Source organism: Aspergillus eucalypticola, assembly GCF_003184535.1.
Source record: "Aspergillus eucalypticola CBS 122712 chromosome Unknown BO83scaffold_8, whole genome shotgun sequence".
NCBI classification, from domain to species: domain Eukaryota; kingdom Fungi; phylum Ascomycota; class Eurotiomycetes; order Eurotiales; family Aspergillaceae; genus Aspergillus; species Aspergillus eucalypticola.
The window spans coordinates 851917-873438 of record NW_020290282.1 but is presented as its reverse complement, the minus strand read 5'-3'; the positions used below and the strand labels follow the sequence as shown (position 1 = coordinate 873438).

General features: G+C 50.7%; 7 protein-coding genes across 7 annotated transcripts; 3 read left to right on the top strand and 4 right to left on the bottom strand.

Annotated features, from left to right (window-relative positions):
• Positions 1–264: 264 nt before the first annotated feature.
• Positions 265–2611, top strand: BO83DRAFT_377276 (CoA-acylating methylmalonate-semialdehyde dehydrogenase). The gene is made up of 3 exons (XM_025530945.1): positions 265–1115; positions 1193–1830; positions 1891–2611. Exons 1-3 carry the CDS (start codon positions 368–370, stop codon positions 2305–2307), a joined length of 1803 nt encoding a protein of 600 aa, XP_025389793.1. The 5' UTR covers positions 265–367; the 3' UTR covers positions 2308–2611.
• Positions 2609–3862, bottom strand: BO83DRAFT_377274 (uncharacterized protein). The gene is made up of 4 exons (XM_025530944.1): positions 3629–3862; positions 3530–3571; positions 2981–3430; positions 2609–2923 (listed from the first exon to the last, which is right to left on the bottom strand). The coding sequence occupies exons 1-4, from the start codon at positions 3680–3682 to the stop codon at positions 2801–2803; spliced, it is 669 nt and encodes a 222-aa protein (XP_025389792.1). The 5' UTR covers positions 3683–3862; the 3' UTR covers positions 2609–2800.
• A 603-nt stretch (positions 3863–4465) lies between these two features.
• Positions 4466–6112, top strand: BO83DRAFT_335202 (dynactin subunit 2). The gene is made up of 3 exons (XM_025528399.1): positions 4466–4564; positions 4642–4701; positions 4773–6112. The coding sequence occupies exons 1-3, from the start codon at positions 4526–4528 to the stop codon at positions 6105–6107; spliced, it is 1434 nt and encodes a 477-aa protein (XP_025389791.1). The 5' UTR covers positions 4466–4525; the 3' UTR covers positions 6108–6112.
• Positions 6113–6723: 611 nt separating this feature from the next.
• Positions 6724–11464, bottom strand: BO83DRAFT_436284 (uncharacterized protein; the record flags this gene model as incomplete). The annotated part of the gene is made up of 5 exons (XM_025535944.1): positions 6724–8285; positions 8351–8584; positions 8642–9445; positions 9539–11071; positions 11192–11464. 5 exons carry the CDS (start codon positions 11462–11464, stop codon positions 6738–6740), a joined length of 4392 nt encoding a protein of 1463 aa, XP_025389790.1. The 3' UTR covers positions 6724–6737.
• A 519-nt stretch (positions 11465–11983) lies between these two features.
• Positions 11984–13854, bottom strand: BO83DRAFT_335200 (dolichyl-P-Man:Man(7)GlcNAc(2)-PP-dolichol alpha-1,6-mannosyltransferase). The gene is made up of 3 exons (XM_025528398.1): positions 13790–13854; positions 13456–13734; positions 11984–13395 (listed from the first exon to the last, which is right to left on the bottom strand). The coding sequence occupies exons 1-3, from the start codon at positions 13803–13805 to the stop codon at positions 12017–12019; spliced, it is 1674 nt and encodes a 557-aa protein (XP_025389789.1). The 5' UTR covers positions 13806–13854; the 3' UTR covers positions 11984–12016.
• A 186-nt stretch (positions 13855–14040) lies between these two features.
• On the top strand, positions 14041–14629 carry BO83DRAFT_377271 (YOS1 family protein). The gene is made up of 3 exons (XM_025530943.1): positions 14041–14079; positions 14170–14229; positions 14296–14629. The coding sequence occupies exons 1-3, from the start codon at positions 14046–14048 to the stop codon at positions 14469–14471; spliced, it is 270 nt and encodes an 89-aa protein (XP_025389788.1). The 5' UTR covers positions 14041–14045; the 3' UTR covers positions 14472–14629.
• Positions 14630–15662: 1033 nt separating this feature from the next.
• On the bottom strand, positions 15663–18321 carry creB (ubiquitin C-terminal hydrolase CreB; the record flags this gene model as incomplete). The annotated part of the gene is made up of 4 exons (XM_025535224.1): positions 15663–17745; positions 17830–17843; positions 17914–18060; positions 18286–18321. The coding sequence occupies 4 exons, from the start codon at positions 18319–18321 to the stop codon at positions 15663–15665; spliced, it is 2280 nt and encodes a 759-aa protein (XP_025389787.1).
• Between the last annotated feature and the right edge of the window lie 3201 nt (positions 18322–21522).

Sequence of the window (21522 nt, the reverse complement as noted above, 5' to 3'; positions counted from 1 at the left end):
ATAGTAGTCGGCAGTCGATGCTCTCTCCAGGCAAGTGATCTAAAAAGCTGCGAAATTACCCCATAAAATGGCTGGATCGGGCAGGCAGTTCCGGGTGACAATGTGATTGGCTGGAGGCGCCGAGCGTTATCAGAACCTCGGCGGAATGCACAACAATACGGGGAAAGTACCAGACCCAGTATGAACCTGGTACCTGAACGGCCTCCACCGTATTTATCTACTTTGCCTCCCTTCCTGCTGTCCTCACCTTCTCCCCCTTGGATTATTTCCCTTGCTCTTGCCCGTGATTTGAAATTCTTCCTCAAACCATTGTCCTTCTGACCCCGATCATTCATCTCTCACATATCTTATCTTCCATCTTTCAATCATGGCCGCCCGTCGGTCTATTGTCCGTTCCATCCCCGCTCTCCGCGCCGCATCTCCCCGCACGGCCGTGGCCACCTCCAGATCTGTAGCTGCAGCTTCGGCCTCGCGGCGCCTTTCTACTGTTATAATGCCCTCATCATCCTCGACATCTTCTCCTGCAACATCCAAGCTCTCCTCATCCTCACCTGCCACCATGTCAGCAACACGTCGACTCCACGCCACTGCCCAGCAGTTCACCCCCGCAACTACCTCCGCGGCTACTACCGCCACCGAGTACCCGACGGACCATAGCCCCATCGCCAACCCCATCGACACCGCCAATTTCCTGGACAACCAGTTTGTTGCTTCCAAGGCTACCACCTGGATCGACCTGCACGATCCTGCCACCAACAACCTCGTTACTCGCGTGCCGCAAAGCACCGATGAGGAACTCCGTGCCGCCGTCGAGTCGGCCGAGAAGGCCTTCCCAGCCTGGCGCGCTACCAGCGTTATTGCCAAGCAGCAGATCATGTTCAAGTTCGTGAGCTTGATCCGTGCCAACTGGGACCGACTTGCTGCATCCATCACCCTCGAGCAGGGCAAGACCTTTGCCGATGCCAAGGGTGATGTTCTCCGCGGCCTTCAAGTCGCCGAAACAGCATGTGGTATTACCACCCAGCTCACGGGCGAGGTGCTCGAAGTGGCCAAGGATATGGAGACCAGGAGCTACAGAGAGCCCCTGGGTGTGGTTGCTGCCATTTGTCCTTTCAGTAAGTGATCCTGCAGTCATCCTGCAAGCTAGGTGACATTTTCCGACGCTAACCGCTCCCCCTCCCCTTCTCGGCAGACTTCCCCGCAATGATCCCCCTGTGGTGCATCCCCATCGCTACCGTGACGGGCAACTGTCTCATCCTCAAGCCATCTGAGCGGGACCCCGGAGCTGCAATGATCCTGGCCGAGCTGGCCCGGGAAGCAGGCTTCCCTCCTGGCGTCATCAACATTGTTCACGGCTCCGCCAAGACCGTCGACTTCATCCTCGACGAACCCGCCATCAAGGCCATCAGCTTCGTCGGTAGCAACCGCGCCGGAGAGTACATCTACACGCGCGGCTCTGCCAATGGTAAGCGTGTCCAGGCCAACTTGGGCGCCAAGAACCATGCCGCCGTAGTCCCAGACTGCAACAAGAACCAGACCCTGAACGCTCTCGTCGGAGCGGCCTTCGGTGCTGCTGGCCAACGGTGCATGGCCCTGAGCACAGTGGTCATGGTCGGCGAGACCCAGGAATGGCTTCCTGAAATGGCCGAACGGGCCAAGGCACTGCACGTCAACGGAGGCTTCGAAGAAGGCGCCGACCTCGGCCCTGTCATCAGCCCCGAAAGCAAGAAGCGCATCGAAGACCTGATCGCCAGCGCCGAAGAAGAAGGTGCGACCATCCTCCTCGATGGCAGAGGCTACAAGCCAGAGAAGTACCCCAACGGCAACTTTGTAGGCGCCCCCCCCAATCTATTTAACTATATCTTTCTTTAACTAACACGAACCCCACAGGTCGGCCCCACCATCATAACCAACGTAACCCCCGAAATGAAATGCTACAAGGAAGAAATCTTCGGCCCCGTCCTCGTCTGCCTGTCCGTGCCCACACTAGACGATGCCATCGAGCTCATCAACAAGAACGAGTACGGAAACGGAGCTGCCATCTTCACCTGCTCCGGATCTACTGCTTCCCGCTTCCAGAAGGACATTGAGGCCGGCCAGGTTGGCGTGAATGTGCCCATCCCTGTGCCGTTGCCCATGTTCTCTTTCACCGGTAACAAGAAGAGTATTGCTGGTGGTGGTGCTAATACTTTCTATGGTAAGCCCGGGTTGCAGTTCTATACGCAGCAGAAGACGGTGACTAGTTTGTGGAGGAGTGAGGATGCTGTTAGCACTAAGGCTCATACCGTTATGCCCACTCATTCGTGAGGGGGGGTTTTGTTTGTCAGTTGGTTGGACAGGAGATTTATGATGTTTAGGTTGCATCGGACATGATCGTTTTCTATTATAAAATACCATTCAGTTTATGATTTCGGGTTTCTGGCTGTATGGCATCGTTTTAGTCAATCGCATAGTCCAATTTGTCTCTGCGTTGTGTGGATGTGGTCGATATTTTAACCAAAACGTGCTGTCTGCATGTGATCTAATATGATCTTCTACGCTTTGTGCTACTATTCCAGTTTGGATACTTCGCGAAATACATCAAGATATTGAAACCTGTTCTATAGGGAACATAATGATATTTTATTGTGTGGGGCATCCCTAGTCAGAACTAGTGCAGACAGCATATCTGCAGTCACAGCTTGCAATAGAGCCCCGCCTCCAGGGGGTTAGTGTTAGGGCAGTCACTACCCTGTCTGCCATGCATTCTATTAATAAGGTATGACAGCTTCCGAGCAAGAGCATCTCACGTAGGATGCCTCTACTCAGTCCGTGGCTTTACGAAGCTGTAGACCAGCCGGGCCAGCTTGTAGGTTTCGCCCTTGACGACAGCAACACGGCGAGTGTAATAGCGCTTGCCGTCAATGATCTCGAAACCCCAAACCTATTCATCTTGCATCAGAACATGTCAAAGAACGGGAATCATGAAGAAAAAACGAACCTGTTCGGCAGTCCAGCCGCTGTCCAGGTTCTCCACAAAGCTGAGATACCAGAGCCCCTCTCCCTCGCCAAACTCTTCACCGATTTCCTCAACAACAAAGCCCTCGGATGCACTTCCGTCGGCTAGAATCTCCCCTCTAAGGAATTTGTAGACCAGGGGTTCGTCGATCTTGGTCTCGAATTCTGTATAAGGACGCACCTTTCCGTCCTCGCCTTTAGATCCCCGGAAGAACCGCGACTGACCTTTGAGATGGCCAAAGATGTGGTCGTCGTGCTCTCGAACCTTGTTGTCACTGATACGTCTCTCGGTTGTACCTTTGATGCCACCAGTGACCGTCTGGTCGATGTCGATGTGCCATACAGACGGATCTGCGGCATCGGGATACTCATTGATGGAGAGAGTGACTGTTGCGACGCCGAGAGCTTTACGCATAAGCCAGCTCATTCCTTGCTATTCCATCGACGGCAGTATGTAAGCAAGAGAGGTATTGCCTTGAGTTGTATACATGATCGACTTGTAGAGTCCACAAGGGTGGGGTGTGAGACTTACCAGCTCGAGAATGGGCTCTGAAGGGTTGGAGAGAGTTTTGTCCTAGAATCAATAATGTCAGTATATATCTTATGAAATCAAGGCAAAGTATCAGTGTACCATTGTCCACTCTCCATTGAGGGTCTTGAGGTTGCTGTCTGCGGGGGCAGCCATGGTGATGGTACGATGAGGGGTGATAGTGATAAGATACGGAAATTGAAAGTAGGCGGGTCACAGGTAAGAATGGGTGATGGGGATGATGATCAGGACGACAATTGGTCTGATTGACAGTGGTCGTACGAGAATGAGCTGGGGGAGTGGAAGAGGAACTTTAGTGGACGTGGACGGAGCAGCGCTGACAATTTGACTACTTATATGCTGCAGGAGTAACTACTAGATGGGGGCTTCATGTGATGGGCTCCTTCCATTTCTATCGCCGGACTGTGACTTCCGCCGAGGCATCTGACACGTGCCACCGCCTATTTCATGTTGATTTGGCGACTGGCATTTCTTGAGTAGTACTAGTAGTACTACTAGTAGTAGCAGAAGGTGCGCAATGGTTCGCCGTGGTAGATGGTGTGATGGATCAACCATTCGGCTGCGGACTATTTATTTCCAAGCTGTAAATAATGGCCCGGAGTATTTGTTGACCGACTGGCACGTCTCAGTAATTACTACATGTAGTAATCTCCTTCTCGAATAACATCATACTCAGTTTCAGCTAGCTGTACCCATACTATATTACCATTTGATCCAATCCAGCAACTATGTCCTTGGTCACGACAGGTAAACACCCTGAAACACTCATGGTCAGGTACCCGTCCTTTTGAATACAGCTGTTCATGCCTCAGGCCACAACAGATGATGCCCCTTTCACGTGCCCGCCCGCGGAGGAGCCCCAAATCCACCCAGCATCAATCACTCTTTAAGTTCCACCTGCTGTGCTCTTGTAAATAAACCCTGCCTGTCCTTGTCTCCAGTCCGGCCATTATCTTGCCATTACAAAAGCAATTGGCCATGTCCTTCAATAGGAAGTATGCTGGTCTTCCCGACCTGGTACGTTACGCCCATCATTCCTCCCTCCTACCCCATCTCTATTTAACCCGTCTACTAACATCGTTTGTTTGGGCCAGGATCTCGCTCCCGATATCTACGAGACCCCCGATCTGACCGACGAAGCATCCACCGTTCCGGTTAGCTACCCCGCCTGACGCCTGAGCTGGCCTTTGCAAAAGAATCCGACTGCTCATACTATATACCATAGACTACAACTATCCGCACCGCATCCAATGCAGACGACGATGCCGGCTCCAATTCCGACATCGACCGCCAGGGAATCAACGCAGATGAAGCACGCGCCCACTTCCTAGGAGCCACAGTCGACGCGCGCGATGTCAACTTCTCCGACAGCATCGCGATGAAGCGAAAGGCGTACAAGAACAAGAACCGTCGCCGGCGCAGGAACGAGAACGGTCTAGAAGAGCCCGAAGACATCAGCGACAGCGAAGATGAAAGCCTCGAGAGGAAGCTCGCCCGCCTCCGCAGGGAAGTAGAAGAACTCAAAGACGAGATGGCCGCTCGACAGACCGAAACCGAACCAGAAGCCGCAGAAGGAAAGGAGCCCACGGACGACGGAGTCCTCGAATTAAGCCGCGCCCTGGACAACCTCTATACCTCCCGAACCGACAACACAGGATCACACTCCGCAGCTACACTTCTAGCACAAAAGATCGCAACCAAACCCACATCCCAAACCGCTGCACCCAGCACTCAAAACGCAGACGCCACACAACAACCCGAACCAACAGCCCCCGCATCCTCCGGCGTCCTCGCAAACGCCGCAGCATTCGACGGCCGTCTCGCCCTCATCGAAGCCGCCATGGGCATCTCCAGCTCCTCCAACCCCTTCGTCAGCGACGGAATCTCCGAACCTGCACTCCAGCCCGTCCTCCCAGCCGTCGACCACCTCACATCCCGCCTCACCACCCTCATGAACATCCTCGTCGGCCCGAACCCCGTCTCCGCCGTGCCAACCATGGGCTCCGCACCCCCCTCCACAACAGTCACCACCCCGCATCTCGAGACCCTCTCCACCCGAGTCCGCAAACTCACCGCAGACACAGAAGCCCTTGCCTCCGCGCGCAAACGCGCCGTGGACGCCGCCAAGGCAGCTCAGAACGCACGCATCGCATCCGCCGCCATCGAGCCCTCAGACATGTCCGTCTCCTCGTCCTCCGCTACGGAGGTCGATCCGGCTGCTACCCAGCGCGATGAACAAGCCACTAAGATTCAGGCACTCTACGCCACTCTCCCCACGATCCAATCCCTCCACCCCATCCTTCCCAGCGTGCTAGAGCGACTCCGCTCCCTCCGTGCCATTCATGCAGGTGCTGCGCAGGCCTCTGAGTCACTCGATACACTGGAGAAGCGACAGGCAGACATGGCAAGAGAGATCGAGCAGTGGCGCGAGGGTCTGCAGGTAGTCGAGGAAAAGATGGGACAGGGCGAAGCAGCGATGAAGAGCAATATCGAGCTTGTGGAACCTTGGGTCCGGGATTTGGAGGCTAGATTGGATCGTTTGGAGGGGCAAGGCGCATGATTGGGGAAGTTTGTGAAATAGTATGAACATATAACTACTAAATTTCTTGTAACTGTAGCTGGTCGATAGTAGTACTGGGTACTCATATACCAATTTTTTGTTTAAGCGGACCACAACAACCATTAGTACCAATCATTTACACGCAATAGCGTATGCCAGAATGGGAATCTAAAAGACTCAACGCGGGTCCGATAGTACGTACGTAGTTTCTTTTCCATTTTCTATTTTTTTTTCTCCTATATTACGGGTTAATAATGCAGGCGGTCTCTACTGAGCCCATGACGAATGATGTGTCTTATCACAGTGAGATATGGTATGATTCTATGCTCTGGTCATGTAGCTTGAACAGCAATTCATGAACATACTTCAGCTACTGATGATGACTGAATCCGCACAATGGGCATGCTGATAGTAGTAGCCATAATAGAAACGAGATACCGAAGTATTATGGTCTTCGTGATACGAAACGAAAGCGATACTACTCGCTATATAACTGTATCCGGGTCGCGCTCTACAGAGGGAGTACAACATAATCGCAGTATTTGTATTATACCTAAAGAAAATGAATTTCGAGTCAGTAGAACAATACTATGTGAAAGCAATCTCGAGTCCTCCTATGATATAAACTCTTTACCGGAAATCCCAATCCCCTTGGGGATCCCATTTTTCTTTCATGCAATTCAACCACTCCACAACCGGGACTTCTCGGCCCCCAACCAGATACCCATCATCTGCAACAGTAGCATCCATAAGGACTCTGCGCCGAAATGCGCGAACATGTGCCTTCGCATCCCAGGGTGGGATTCGCACATAATCATGCTCGATGTGGCAGAGAGACATTTTGAGCACCCCGTGTTGGAACCGATGGAAACACGACTCACATAGGGCGAAATCATGGCAAAACTTGCATGCATACATGCTCCTGCTCGTGTCTAGGTAGCAGTCACACGCATCACACAAATAGTATTGGTGAGCATCTTTGAGTGATTTAGCATATTGGTTCATGGATTCAAGAAGTGCCTCATAAGACTTCATTTTGGCTGCGTCATCATCACTCCAGAGGGTCTCGTTCATCAACTTGCGTTGACTTAGCCGCAAGAATTCCACAAGTTCTATGACCTTGTACCAAGCGCTGGTCGGTTCGTTGCAGACTTCTTGGAAGTACTCCCTGAGCTCGGCAGCTTCCAGTGTTGTAGTTTTCTCATCAGACTGTAGCCACTCTTTCAGAATTTCGGCGTCTAAGACACGACGAGCTAAAAGCGAATAGGCATTAAGGGCATTGACTCGGTCACCGGTATGAAGGAATATTAGAAACAGAAGGCAAAAACCGTCCATGTCATTACCAGTTGTGTCATCAGATAGTAAGCCAAATGCCTCTCTGATGTTTGCCTGGAAGAGCGCTTCGGCATCCGGTTGTTTTCCACGCCGGATCAAGTCTGCCGCCAAGTATGTCTTCGCAGCAGACATGCCATGAACAATACCCCGTTGGTTCTGGTATACTTCCTCCAATTTCCGAGAATATGTTTCAGCGTTATCAGGGTCTTTCAATGTCTGTGTGAAGTAATGACAGCCTAACTGCCGCCCGACTCTGTCCAGTAGAATTGCACCAGCCGACTGGTACTTGAGTTCCTCCATGATGGTATCAGCGCATTCTGTCCACGATTTGACCGCCTGATCAGCGTGATAAGGGTCATCAGAATAGCATGCAAGTGCCATCCCTTTATGCAAAAGTAAGGTAGTCCATGTTTTGACCCGGTTCTGTGCTTTTGCATTTTCGGTTGCTGTCTGCATGTTTTCCAGTAAGGAAGCGAAGTTATCGGCAGAGGAGGAGCATATAGAGCTAATGATGTAGGGTAGGTTCATCATCTGAGTGTCGTCGTAGTCACTATCTTCGATGGCCATCTGGATCACTAGACCCAGATGCCCCATGGGCCCTGAAGCCGTTCTGGGCTTCAGTGTGTCGAGAACCAGGTCGCTCAGCTCCTCTCTGCAGTTGCGAGACCACAAACTCTTGATTAGCGCATACCTGGCGTTGATATTGCTGGCGCTCAGACTTAGAGCTTGCTTGAGGTACTGCAAAGCTTGGTCCTCGTCCCCGGTCAGTGACGCTAGACGAACCAAGACTTTCCCTTGTCGTTCCTGGTCAATGTCCCCCATCCGCTCCAGTAGCTTACTGGTCTTGGGTTTGGAAATGTCAGCTACCTTTCAATGAAGGAGGCAAGAACACCTTTGGAAAAGCTTACCTCCCGATATTTCTTAAAAGCTTTCTTGTGACTATCGGCATACTCATATGTTTCGGCTAGCCGTTGGACCCAAACATCTTGTTCGCGCATCCGGCTTGGTCCCAGTACCCTCTCGCACCATTTTTCAGCCTTTGTAACGTCATCATCTTTGATGCTATCATTAGATTCGAAACTATGGTCATCTTCTTCGGAGCCAAAGTCCGAATTTTGGCTGGCATAATCGAGCTCTGCATCCTACTACAAGTCAGCTCAAGGCTGAAATCATCTCGAATGAGAGAAATCATAACAGACCATGTTGAGAAAAGCCCTGAGCCATTCAAAAGAGGCTGTGGTGGAACTGGGCGACCGGTCCTGAAGCCATTTTTGACCAGCCAACCTCGCTAGTGGCTCAAAGAGCTTCTGGTTTCGCTTCGGGTCGTTCCAGACCTCTCTGATCTTATCCCGAATGATCGGATGTTTGATTGCAGCATCGTCCGACAGCCATTTCCAGAATGCATCTATGGCATCTGGGGACGTGTGCCATCTCGTCTGTTGCAGAACATCCCAATGTCTTTCAAGGCTCATTGGGCTTAGGAATATTTCTTGGACATTCTCACCTATGGTTCGTCGATCGGTATCCTTGAGTTGTTCAAGCTGAGAGGGTTCCTGCAGGACTGCTAAATGAGCCGGAAGTTCTTCTAGTAAAATTCCCCCAACCGGCCGTGATAGAGGATCAGGTGCTTTTCTGAGAAATTCGAAGGTCCGTTTCACAATTACCAAATGCGCGTTCAGCTTCGTGACTCGAATGCGGTGAGTTGAGGGCTTCGCCATGTCCATCTGGTTTGCATCAAAATTGAACCGATTCATCACCGAATGATTGGCTAGATCCCAGAAAAACCGTTGGGCTACTTCGATACTTGTGTTTTGGACGGATATAGTGGCCGAGATGGCTGGATGCTGGTCCTTGTTTTGATCCAGGATTACCAGATGCTTCATCTCTTTGCGAAGTCGAACCCCATCATCTCTCTCCTCCAAGATCGAAGAAAACCTACCCCGTATTTTCTTTCGCAGAGAGCTTAACGGCGGTGAATTCGAGCAAATGAACTTTTGCTCCCACTAACGATTAGCCAACCCCGAATTCCTCAGGCGACAACATCTTTCTAGATTGGTATCTTGTCGGTTCACAAGATTGCGGAGAAAGATACGTACCAGAAAGGCTTCAAGCTGATCAATATCGAGAATGACATCCTTGGACATGTTGAATTCGCTCCAAATAATCAGCTCATTCAGTTCCGCGATCTCCTTCCAGTCGAGTGTTCTTTCAAGATCTTGTAGCTCAGATCTGGCAAGATCTGAACCTCCCCGACTCAGCGCACTGAGGAAGCGAGTGAGCTCATCTCTGTTATCCGATTGAACCACACTCTCAATCCTGTCAAGCCATTTCTGCACTTTGTGGAAGCTACCGCAAGCGTTACTCGTTACCGCCTCGCATATCGATTCTCTGAGGTCAGCAAAGTCCAGAAAGTCTTCCTGCAACAAATCTTTCTTTTCTAAGAACTTTCCAGTATAATCAGCGATTACTCTTTCAGTGTAGCATTCGATCTCCTCAAATTGCAGACAATCTTTCCGCTTTGAGTACGCGCGCAATAGTTTCCTTGATCCTGTGACGCAGACACGCAAGGAGTTCCTTTTAGAGGGGATTTGGTTGGTGATGAGATGATTCATGAAATCCTTACACTCCTGCTCTGCCAGATTATCGAGGCCATCCAGAACAAGATAACAAACCATCTTATCTGGAGCCTGCCAAACATTCAGGGTGTCCAGAAGGCCCTTATAGTCAGTCCCCTGGGCCCTTCCTTCTCCCATTTTCAGTAAGTGCAGCAAGCGTCGCCGGTAGTCTAGATTCTGCTCTGCCAATTGTAGTCCCGTAGCTCTGACACAGTCCTCCAGCGGTTGCTGGTGGTCTTTAGGACTTTTTGGCATTGGAGAAAAGGAATAATAGGCAGCGAAAGTTTCCTTCTTCTTGATGTCCAGGAACATTGAGGCTGCACAGACGCTCTTTCCTGTTCCTACTTCCCCAGTGATCAAAAGCAATGGTGGTACACCTTCATCCTTGTTGAGCGCCCAGTTCATATAAGATTTCGACTCGAGGAACTGGCATGTTTTGTCTTTCGCCATGCGAAGGGTCTCCGTATAGACACGATGGCCCATCAATACCCCATCCTTCGAAGTTACACGCAGATCTTTCTTGATTCTACTCAGATCATCCTGGCGGGTGACTTCATCAGAGCGCTTGCTGACGTACTCGGATATTCCATCGATTTTACCATCCACGATGTCGATCTTGTCACTCGAATTTAGGATTTCCTTCAGTATGATCATCGATTGAACTTGTTCTTTCTGCTCGGCAAGGGCCTTTAACTTATCCAGACTATCTCGGATGGGATTTTGATTGGACATAATCCACTTCCCTTCTTTGAAGTATCGGTAAGCCTTGCCCTTCTCAAGGAGCTTCACACACTGAGCACAGAGAATTATGAAGGCCATCATGACATTGCAGACAGAGATTATCAGAACAGGATCAATGACTGTGCCCATGCCATAATATACCCTTATTTCAGTGAACCGTGGCTCAACTTCATCAATCACAGCCCGGATTGACTCATGAATGCCATGCACCTTTGATGGAATTTCCAGGATAAACGACAAAGCACTAGCACAAGCGCTTGCAGGCGAGAATGCCTAGAATGTGAATCTTAGCTTCATGAATTGTGCAAATATGAACATCCCTCCCCAGGCGGATATCTTGATTGCCTTTCATTTATCTTCTTCCTTTGCTTTTTCCAAACATGGGATACTTACTATATCGGTAGCACACTTTACAGGTCCAGTTAATGTCTGGAGAGCAGACACAATCGCAAGGAACTTTTGTCTCGTTTCTCTAGACTCATCATCGTCTCCTTTCTCGCCTGATGAGATTTTCTTCATGAGATCTTCAAAACTTTTAACGTCTTCGAATCTTCTGGACTCAAGCCTCCTTTTGGTGATCTTCTCGAATTGAGCACAGGTTTCTTCCATCAGTCGTTGAATCGATTTAAGTCTCTCTTGGACGTCTTGTCTTGACTGAGTTTCCATCTTGGCGGCAGAGCTCTGCTTTTTACCCTAATTCTTTTTTGTTTATTTTCCGATAGTTATGCCCACAAAAGATTGAAACAAAATCTGTATGATATGTTTACCATGACTTTGGTTTGATCTGTTGGACTCGGGGATGTATGAGTGGTTGTCTTATCACTCACTCATGTTTGCTTTTTGCTTACAGCCCCCTCCAACCCCCTCCCAAGGCTGCAGGCGGGGTTCGTTTGAAGCTAAGGCTGTAGGAATCTTTATTCTCAACGTCCCTCTTGCTTCGCAGACTAGTCAAACACACGAATTAGTCCCAGTTCATGGCACTTACTTCTTGGTTGAAAAAGGTCTATCCATCGTCATCACCATCATGCTTCAGCTTAGTATTACCAGGCTGAAAATGTACTAATCAGGATAAGAGCTTAGTACACAGCAGTCACTGGTCGCAATGTGGTTCTTGTATCATCTCGAGTAGTAGATATGACTACTGCTACTACTCCTACCCCAGCAATCCAACAAGGGTATCTCTGTATAATTCTTATGAAACCTGAATAATCTATCAACTCATACTTCCACCCCTCTCCTCAAAATCCTAATCTTCGGCTCCATCCTCACCTCAACCCACCACCCCTTCGTAATCACATTCCTCACAAATCCCCTCGCCTTTTCGAACAACTTCACTCCCTCATCCCCAAGGACATACACAACCACCTTCTCCTCCACAGCTCCGACAGCTTCATCGCCCGGCCGAACGATCCTTAGCCCTGCAAATCCATCAACTGTGTCGACGACTTCCCATGCTCCGAGGACCTTCTCGGTCTCTTCGCCCGGCTCGACGAGGACGTAGTCAAACTGTGACCAGAAGGTCGGGGATAATTTGGTGGCTTCGTCTTCGGTCTTGTCGTAGTACCAGGGAGTGATCGACTTCGAAGAAACTGAGGAGGGGTGTTGAAGGAAGCGAGTGACGCCTGTTTGGCAGGCGAGGTTACCTAGGTAGACGGAAATGGAGTCGGGGGATGAGTTGGTATTCTCAGCGTAGGCGTGGAGGGTATTCAAGGCGTGAGCACCGGGGTAGTTTGCTGACGAGGCGGGGAGGAGAACAAATGTGGATAGGAGAAAGGAGGCGAAGGTGGATGCAAGCATGACGAGGGAGAGGAGACGGTAGAGGAGGGATTTAGTCCGATGGGTCCAGATGTACGATGCGCCGAGGGAGGCGGCGGCGGTGAGTGCGGGGATGGTGTAGATGATGAAGCGCCATTCTTTGTGGGGTTGGGCGCTGTAGATGGCGAGGAAGAACAGGGCAGGAATGAGAGTGTTGGCTGCGAGGCCGCGAGTGGAGGGCTGGTAGAGGGCGAAGGGGATGCCCACGACGTAAGTGAGAGGGTTGAGGAGGAGACGGGGAACGGCGTTGGTGAAGTAGAAGTGCCAGGGGTGGGTGCCCCAGGCGGAGGCTTGGCCGGAGATGACGTTGAATTTGAAGGCTGCGAGTTCAGGCCAGAGGGGGAATTGTTGCCAGAAGAAGGAGTCCACGAGGACGGTAGAGGTGAGGCCGACGAGTAGGCCGAGGATGCCGGCGGGGATGATCTCGCGCTGGATGGTGATGCGACGGGTCGCGAAGAGAAAGAGGGTGTTGGTTGCGAGGAAGATGGCGAGTTCGGAGCGGAAGATGATGCCAGCGACGGTCAGGAGGTAGAGGGAGAGGCGAGCTCGCTTCCTGTATACTGCCGGACTCACGGGCTCTGGGAGGACATATCGCAGGGCCAGGGTGGTGAGGCCAAAGGCGAACATGTTGGACAGGGTCCGCGATGCGTAGTAGAAGATGTGGAATTGGCTGGCTTGAAAGAGTAAATACCAGATTGCGGTGGTCTTGCCGGCAGTGCGGCGCAAACCAGAAGCAAACGCCAGTATCGAGGCAGCATTGAAAAGACCCAGAATGGCGCGTGCTGGAAGTAAATCGCCATCGTTAGCGCTATTGCTCGAACACATTAGAACGAAGCACATACCGAGGAATTGTCTGTCAATGTTGGACTTCAACCAGATAAATGGTTGCGACAGGCCGGAGAGCATCACGGCACCAACGAACGTCCTAGGGACGGCACCAGGGAAGGCAAAGTGATCATATTCAGCGCGCAGCGTCTCGGAGACATTGCGAGTCGGAATCCCCGAGGACAGTATATCATGTATAGCCTGGATGTGGAACGACTCTTCTACCTTAGTGTAGGGAGCTGCGGCGAGATGGAGCAGAACAAGGGCCGGAATTGCGGCGAGGAGCAGCAGGAAGACTAGAGGGTAGATCAGTATACTATTAAATGTTGAAAACTGTGGACAACAACCTACCGACATCTCTCCCCATGATGACACCCTAAAGTCTTTTTTGGTTAGTCTCGAATGCTCCTAACAAGAAGACAAGAAAGAGGAGTATATCCAAAAAGGACAACAACATCCCAGCGGGTAAAATTACGTATGCCGCGATACTGCCGCCGCGGCTTCTCCGCCTCTCCTCCGCCATCTCCATTCAGTATCTCCGTTTCACCACCATCATTCGAGAACCACATCAATCTAGACGTCCTCTTCCCTCCCCCCACCGCCCAAGATGTTCTTCTTCGGTCTTGGGAAGCTTGTTTACGGTGCGCACATTCTATTCCACCCCCTACCACTCCGAATTTATCCCACAGGAGACAACACAACAAGTAACTAACCCAATCGCATAATCACAGTCATCATCCTCCTCATCAACTCCCTCGCTGTCCTCTCCGAAGACCGCTTCCTAGCCAGAAGTACGCCATCCCCCACTCACCTGCCACAAAATTGAATGAATGAGTAACTCATGGAATGAAAAACAGTCGGATGGGGCCGCACACAAAACGACCCAGCTTTCGGCGCAACCTACGATACCACCAGCGTCAAAGCGAAGACCATTAATCTGATTGCGAGTGTGAGGACTGTTATGCGAAGTATGTCAACGAACCCCATATTTCGCTATTGCATACCTACTAGTTATGCGATGTGTGGGAAATAAATGGAAAGAAGAGAGACACAAAGCTAACGAGCTGCGGGGGATTGTTTCAGTACCGCTTATTGTGATAAATACGATAATTATCGTGTACGAGCTTATTCTGGGTTAGAGTTGGGATTGAAAGCTGAACTGGGGATAATATGGTTGAGGAATGGGGAGTTGTGATATAAATGCATGCATATATGATTACTACTGCTGCTGGGATTATTGTTCTGGTTTTGGGGGGGGGGGGGGGGGGGGGGGGTTCAAAGAGATGTGTCTGTATTCCAACCCTTGCCTTCTTCTTCTTTCTTATTGTTATGTTTATTGTATGATTGAAAATGGAGTGAAAGGATTTAACAGAACAGGGATGAGTGCTGTCCTACTGTAATTATAAGTGCAAGTGCTGGGATCCTAATGCTTAGGGTGAGAGGCATGTATGTCTACTCTGTGCTCGAGTCTGAGGAGGGGTACTAGCTGGTATGCTAATGGACACCTCTGTTTCAATGTTGATAGTTTCATTACTATCTAATGCGTGTACTCGCATCGGTCTATATACCACGCAATGTTGATACATATGGTCTATCCCACGAGCCCGAAGGATGAAATGCTCACCATGACCAGACAAGATGTGACAAGTCCAGATCTCGACTTCACTCTCTTCCTACACAAAGAATCGCGCTCCCTCTTTCGCTCCTGGCATCGACAAAAGATGCCCTTCGCATTCCTGAATCCCGTTACGAACCCCATTTCTCCATAACCCATTTTTGAATGGTAGTAAAAAAAAATCGACAACGTGTGATAACTTGTAACATCCAAAACCCGAAAAACATCATTCGCCGAACGCCTCACTTGCCCAGCTGTGTGACCCAGGCACGGGTATCACATGATCAAATAGCAGTCAAAGAAGATATATAGCAATAACAAGTGAAGCAATGGTTGGCTAAAACAACATGCAGAAGCAAAGTTCGAAACATCACAATGCAGGCAAGAGCCCAATAGTGAGTAAGAAAGTAAGACAGGGACCGGACCCATTTCAAATCTTGCATCCACTGGCGACATGCCCGCACCCTGAGCAATTTCGCCATATGAAGGAGCCGGTAGTGAAGAGAAGTGTGATGATACATCAAGAAAGTATGTACGAAAAGTCCACGTATGTTATGTGCAAAAGACGAACAAAGATGCATGCTTGGTGCGATCGGCGAAATGCGGGCCTTAAGAAAGGATGCTGAACGACTTCTTCCGGATGCTGAAACTCCGCCATTTCCCATGCCCTGCCCGGTCGCCCTTGGGGCTCTTGAGAGCGTCTGGCTCGTCATCTTGGCCCAGGGGCTTATGAACGATGTGCGACTCCTTCGGTGGGGAGGTCTTCCGCGGTGAGAGCGGCTGGACGGGCTCCAATGGCGGCTGGCGTGGTGTTAGAGGCTCGGCACTAGGAACTGACGGCAGGCCAGACGACGACGAAGCACGGCTTTCTTTGTCTTTGCCCAAGCGCTGACTGAAACTCTTGCTGCCCCGTTTCAACCGGCTAAGACCGTTGCTGGTTTTCTTCGGATCGCCGTCCTTCCCGTTCTCCGTAGGATTGCGTCGATCCTCATCTGCTTTCGATGCTTTGCTGGCCTCCAGGGCAGCCTTTAGTTCAGCTTCCTCGCGTCGCTGATTTTCCTTAACCCTCGCTTCTTGTTCTTTCCGGCGCTGCTTTTCCAACTCCTTTTCAGCTGCTTTGCGCTCCTTTTCTTCTTTAGCTCGCTCCTTCTTGGATTGGATGTCACTCTTCTTAGGGCTCAAAGGCCGGTTGACAGTCTCAGGTATTGGCGGAACCGGAGGTGGAGTTGCTACCGCGGGACTTGACGGCTCAATGTCTGGACCAGTATATTCTGTATGTGTGGGTAGCTGAGGTGCGGTGGGGGCTCGTCGGAGGCCCGTGTGTCGTTGAGGCTCGTCTGGCACAGGGATCTGCGAGGCACTATGAACATGTGCCAATCCCGAGGGGTGGGGGAAGCCGTTCGGTTTCACAGCAGCTTCATTCGCATCAGCCGCACTGGCATTCATGTTCTCCATCTCTTGCTCCTTCAAAACAGCCTCCAATGTAGTCTCCTGGTAGAATAGGACGTAGGCACATGCCAAGCCAGGCTTATCACCAAAGAAGTTGCGCACGTAGTTCTTGTCAACAGGCTCCACCATTTCGTCATCAAAGAGCAGCCAACCGCGATCCTGCGTCTTGATGATAGACACATAATGCCCGTGGTAAGGACCGCCCCCAATGTGGACCACCACGGCGTATAACTCGTATAGGCGATCGGGATCCTCCGCATCGTCTGTTGTGTTAAAAAGACGAAGATGGTAAGGGTACACGACCCGATGAAAGAGCTTCTGCAGTCGCTGGAGATCCTCGGTATACTTGAATCGCTTGAGGTGCAGGGCCAGAATGCGCGGGAGGCGCTTGATTTTCATCCTTTTCTCGGCCTCCTGGAGCCCACCGCAGTTATCGCAGTGAAACTTGTTTCGCTCGCAGAGCATCTCTTCTGCTGAGAATTTCCTCAGACATGAAGTGACCGACGAGTGCTGCTCCAGATCTACCGACAAATCTAGGAAAATCTCATCGCGCTGGGAAACATTCTCGCACGTCAAGCACTGTGTCTCTGATGTCAAGGTTCCCTCGAACAGCTCGTGCACCCATCGCGTTGTGTTGGGAGTTTTAGAGCCCGAACTGATCGACTGCCGGGAGGAGTCGGTGGTGTCGGCTGGCGGTAAGCTCGGTATAGGTTGCTTCATGGCTTCTGCTTCTACATTGGCGACTACTTCGTTCAGCACAAGGTTCAGGAATTCGTGAGCATCTTGATGCATCGCCGACCGAAACATTTCGTTCTCACGGCGAAGAACGTCGAGGAAATGCTGTGGTCGTACGATACCTATCCTGGACTGGCTCGCAACGACCGATTCGAATATATCTTTGAGTGATGTGAAGAGCGATTCTGACATTCCATAGCTGCCTGCATTGTTTTTCGTTTCTAACAGCGGCAGCGACTGCAGGGCGATTTTCTTTTTGTACTCAGAAGAGTCTTTATCTTCGGGTTTCGGTGGCTGAGCGGGAGGTGCGCCGGGTCGCTGAGCGTTGGCGAGTCTTTGTTTCTCCGCTTGTGCCTCAGCTTCCTGGTTCGCGGCGAAGTTTTGATAGCGAAGGTTCTTCGCCAACGCAGCCTCTAGGGTTTCTATCGGCGTTCGTGTCGGATAGTTGAGCACGGCTTCGCGAAAGGGTACTGAATAATAGAGACACTGCAAGATTGAGTTACAGTAACTGCGCAAACGGGGGATTAGTGACATGACTCTGGGATGGTGTTCCTCCCCTCTACTGAATGGTCGAGACCGATTGGCCACTCACCAAGTATTTCCGTACTGTATAACACAAGCCAGCGTTAGAAACTCTGCCGAACCGGTGTATAGGGTGCAAGAATGGCCAACTCACGTTCTCCATGCCGAAAAACTTGTCGCTACCGTCTTGTCGAACAGAATCCGAACCCATTTCTTGCAGCATCTTCTCCAGCGGGGTCATCGGAAGCGCCAGGGGTTCTTTCTTCGCGGGAGTCGCCCCGACCGAAGGAGTGGGAGATCCCTGAAAATGATGCAGTCAGCATTGTGGTAGTTGTGGCGAACGGTGTTGGAGACGCGACAGGTTGGCTCTCCAGCGATCTAATGGGCGTGTTGCATGTCCTTTCACGGTTTTCCCAAGGATTGCCAACATAACCAGGCATTTGATATGGCCCCAAAGATGTAGGAGGCCAGAGCATGTTCAGAGGCAAAAGAAGCGCGACCAAGCCAGAAAACCGGGGGAACTTACCACATCTCTCCGGAAACTCCTCAGAAAAGACCCCATGTTTATCGCAAAGTCTCAAAGACCTTAGTATTCAACTTCATCTGGTAGCTTTCGCGGAACACAGTAGCCGACACCGGAACCGAATGAGAGTGAATGTGAAGCGTTATATCGGCGCGCAGGCGAGCCAGCCGGTATGCGACGGCAGGAACCAGTAAGCGAAGTCGAGTAGAGATAGGAGGGTTTGTGAGAGCAACGGTCGGCGATATGATGGGGTTTTTTGACACAACGGAGTGACAGCGACAAAGAATTAAAAGAAGAGAGTCTAGATGCTCGGCATAGGGTTTCCTAAATCCGCGGATCCGACGAGCGTTTGTGAAAGGACTTGAGAGGGGGGGAGATGTGGATGAGTGAACCAGGAATGGGGCGGAACGTGAACGGGCGGCGGAAATCGAAGGTGGAGAACGTTGCGGTCGGAGGGAGAAAGGCACAGGCGAATTGAAAGCAACGGTGGTCGAAGGGATGTGTAAGAAGACGAGCAGGCAAAATGCAAGGTCAGACAAGGAGAGGAAGAAGGTGAACAAGAGAAGAGAGAGATAGACTAAGTGAGAGACAGAGGCAGAGGGAGAGAGAGAGGAGAGGCGGGAGTAGGGGAACGACGTTGTTGGTAGCCGGATTATTCCCCAAGTCAGGAACCTCGAGCCATACACAGTACACTGTTTGATACACCAGACACTTTGCAGTGGATACTAAATACAGCCTTTCACATCTGCCTGGGTAATATTACATGGGGGTTCTCCCGTAATGACGGGCGGGTGCGCGGGCCCGAGCGGTTGGGGGGGCAAACCCGATTTGACTTTTGGAGATGAACGTTTCGAAGGAGGGGAAAGCTGGCTTTGACGGGTGCTACTGTCACAGATTGGGTAGAGGGAGAGACTTTGAACCATCGTTTGGACGGGAGCATATTCCCATAGTCATCCGAGTCTAGATGTTTGGCTTTCTCCTCCCCCGCAAATTGTGTGGTGACTGCAAGAAGAAACACCCGGCCGTCTTCTCGATTTCACACCAACTCCGGTAAACCTCAGTCATACTAGGTTTCTTTACCCAAAAAAACACTCTTCAGTATTTTACAGCGGTTTTTAACTTTTAACTCCTCCCACGCATCTTCCCAACAAAGACATCTGATGAACCAGCCCCATTCTGTGTTTCCCCCTCACTATGACTAGAATCTTTACCACGTTCTCTCATCTTGATCCTAGCGAGTTCAAGTGGCCCCCTTATAGCTGGCTCAGCTCTTTACACTACGTCACAGTTTCCATATATTAAAGTTCCTCCACGCCGCGTGCAATGCAATACTTACGCCAGAAGAGGAGGGGGTGACATTTGAGGCCAGATCCACTGGGCCTGAAATATACCCGGTGATTCTCCCCTCCGCCGTAAACTCCGCCAGTTACTCTTTAAATCCGAAGGACAAGTGACCTATAGATTCAAATTTGGCATGCTAAGAATTCGACTATTCTTGTCTCCCCCTAGTTGAGCCTGTATGACGAACACAAGAGAAGATAAGCCGTGCAGAGGATTGATGTGGAAGACAGACAGAGAAAGCTTGCGCAGAACAAGTGGCCATCGGGTAATATGGAAGGTACGAGTCGTGAGGTGCGGTTGCGTCGGTGTCGAAAACCATCGCTCTGATTTGTTGCCAGCCCATTGGCATGGCTTAGCCTTTCCACGAGCCTTCTGCGGTCGGAACTACCTGAAACGCACATAGGTTGCGTTAAGATGCGTGGGGTGGCTATGCTTCCACTGCAGGCATGGAAACCCAACTGAGCAGGATACCCTGCGTTAGCAATAGCCGTGACTAGTATGAGTGATAGATAGATAGAGGGAGGAGATGCTGGAATCAACCAGCACTCACAGCTATCTCAGCAGTCTATTTATCGAGCGGTCGTGGACGCGGGATAAACTGCGTGATTTTAGCAATTAGTCCGGCCTGGCGGCGTTCTTGGCGGTGGCTTCATGTTGGCAAGTTATCGCAGTGCATTTGTTGTCCGGGGTATTTGCTTTTCCCAAGGGGGCGGGGAGGTACCAGGGGCACTTGCTATGGGGGTCAGGAGACCCCTCGAGCATTCCGATCCAGTTCTTATTCAATATTAACTTTGCCATTTCCAGTTGTAGTACCATGCAATCGTCATCTGCGTTCTTGAACTACAACGTTGTACCTTTCTTTCCCCCTCTTTCTGGGGTACGGTCGGGGCCACACCATTATTAGATAAGATCAGTACCACCTAGTAAGCGGTTACGATGTTAGTGTACACAAAGCGAACAGGGATAGGTACGATGTCATACATACCGTATCACGCTACACCAGAACCACGTGGAAACTCAAGGATCAGAAGGGTGCCCTGTGACCAATCGCATAATTTATTCCGCCCCACATACCCCATCCACCCCAGCATTTGAGATACTAGCGTCATACAGACCGACGGCGTTGTACGGAGCGGATGTAATTGTGCCTTACACAGTACACACAAACACACCCATAAGGAGCAGGGTTTGGTTCTCCATTCCGTTCCAGTGAGTGACACTCGTGTCGGTTTCCGATTCTGTCAAGGAACAACAGCTGCCACTTGCATCCGTGGTAAAGTTAAATCGGATCGGGTTCGGCAGTGAAACCATAATTTATACGCGTGCATAAAAAACATAACGCAGCCTGGTCTTGCAATTTCAACCATGAATACTGTGAAAGTTATGAAGACCAACGATTTACGGCGTAACCGATAGCATCCGCTCTGTGTCCGTTCAGCCCGATAAAGCGCCAGATAACTACTAACTAGGTAACATCATAACCCGGGTTTAGCTTATTAAACTGCCAATTGATAAGCACCATGGATCTGGGTTTCAAGCCTGCGACAAATCAATGGCCTTTGGGGAAGATCCTTGAGAACAGGCCATAACGTCATTGGGTGGACATGGGGGCACTAGGGCCTGCACTAAAAGCTGCGGGCGTCTAAATGGAACCTTCCACCGCGCTCGGTCTACTCCGGAGTCTAGTCCGAAGTAAGAGTAGGTTTTGCTACTGCTACTGGGATGGAGGTGTGCAGGGCATTTAGTGTGCCTGGTCAAACCGGACAAAAAAAACACAATACTTACAGACATCAGGTGTGCAAATTACAAAGTGTAACATCACCCCATGTGCCGGTCTGCCTCACATCAAGCCACCGTTTCCCCCGCCAATAAGCGCCTCTGTCCATGTGGGTTGATACT

What these genes read in the sequence shown, in the direction of transcription:
- BO83DRAFT_377274 (XM_025530944.1), bottom strand. Translation starts at nt 3,682, where the DNA reads ATGGCTGCCCCCGCAGACAGCAACCTCAAGACCCTCAATGGAGAGTGG. An exon ending in TCAATGGAGAGTGGACAATG is followed by an intron (nt 3,572 to 3,628) that starts GTACACTGATAC and finishes TATTGATTCTAG; the next exon opens with GACAAAACTCTCTCCAACCC. An exon ending in CAGAGCCCATTCTCGAGCTG is followed by an intron (nt 3,431 to 3,529) that starts GTAAGTCTCACA and finishes TCGATGGAATAG; the next exon opens with CAAGGAATGAGCTGGCTTAT.
- BO83DRAFT_335200 (XM_025528398.1), bottom strand. An exon ending in CATTGACAGACAATTCCTCG is followed by an intron (nt 13,396 to 13,455) that starts GTATGTGCTTCG and finishes ATTTACTTCCAG; the next exon opens with CACGCGCCATTCTGGGTCTT.
- BO83DRAFT_377271 (XM_025530943.1), top strand. Translation starts at nt 14,046, where the DNA reads ATGTTCTTCTTCGGTCTTGGGAAGCTTGTTTACG. An exon ending in TCTTGGGAAGCTTGTTTACG is followed by an intron (nt 14,080 to 14,169) that starts GTGCGCACATTC and finishes GCATAATCACAG; the next exon opens with TCATCATCCTCCTCATCAAC. An exon ending in AGACCGCTTCCTAGCCAGAA is followed by an intron (nt 14,230 to 14,295) that starts GTACGCCATCCC and finishes AATGAAAAACAG; the next exon opens with TCGGATGGGGCCGCACACAA.
- BO83DRAFT_377276 (XM_025530945.1), top strand. Translation starts at nt 368, where the DNA reads ATGGCCGCCCGTCGGTCTATTGTCCGTTCCATCCCCGCTCTCCGCGCC. An exon ending in TGCTGCCATTTGTCCTTTCA is followed by an intron (nt 1,116 to 1,192) that starts GTAAGTGATCCT and finishes CCTTCTCGGCAG; the next exon opens with ACTTCCCCGCAATGATCCCC. An exon ending in AGTACCCCAACGGCAACTTT is followed by an intron (nt 1,831 to 1,890) that starts GTAGGCGCCCCC and finishes CGAACCCCACAG; the next exon opens with GTCGGCCCCACCATCATAAC.
- BO83DRAFT_335202 (XM_025528399.1), top strand. Translation starts at nt 4,526, where the DNA reads ATGTCCTTCAATAGGAAGTATGCTGGTCTTCCCGACCTG. An exon ending in ATGCTGGTCTTCCCGACCTG is followed by an intron (nt 4,565 to 4,641) that starts GTACGTTACGCC and finishes TGTTTGGGCCAG; the next exon opens with GATCTCGCTCCCGATATCTA. An exon ending in ACGAAGCATCCACCGTTCCG is followed by an intron (nt 4,702 to 4,772) that starts GTTAGCTACCCC and finishes TATATACCATAG; the next exon opens with ACTACAACTATCCGCACCGC.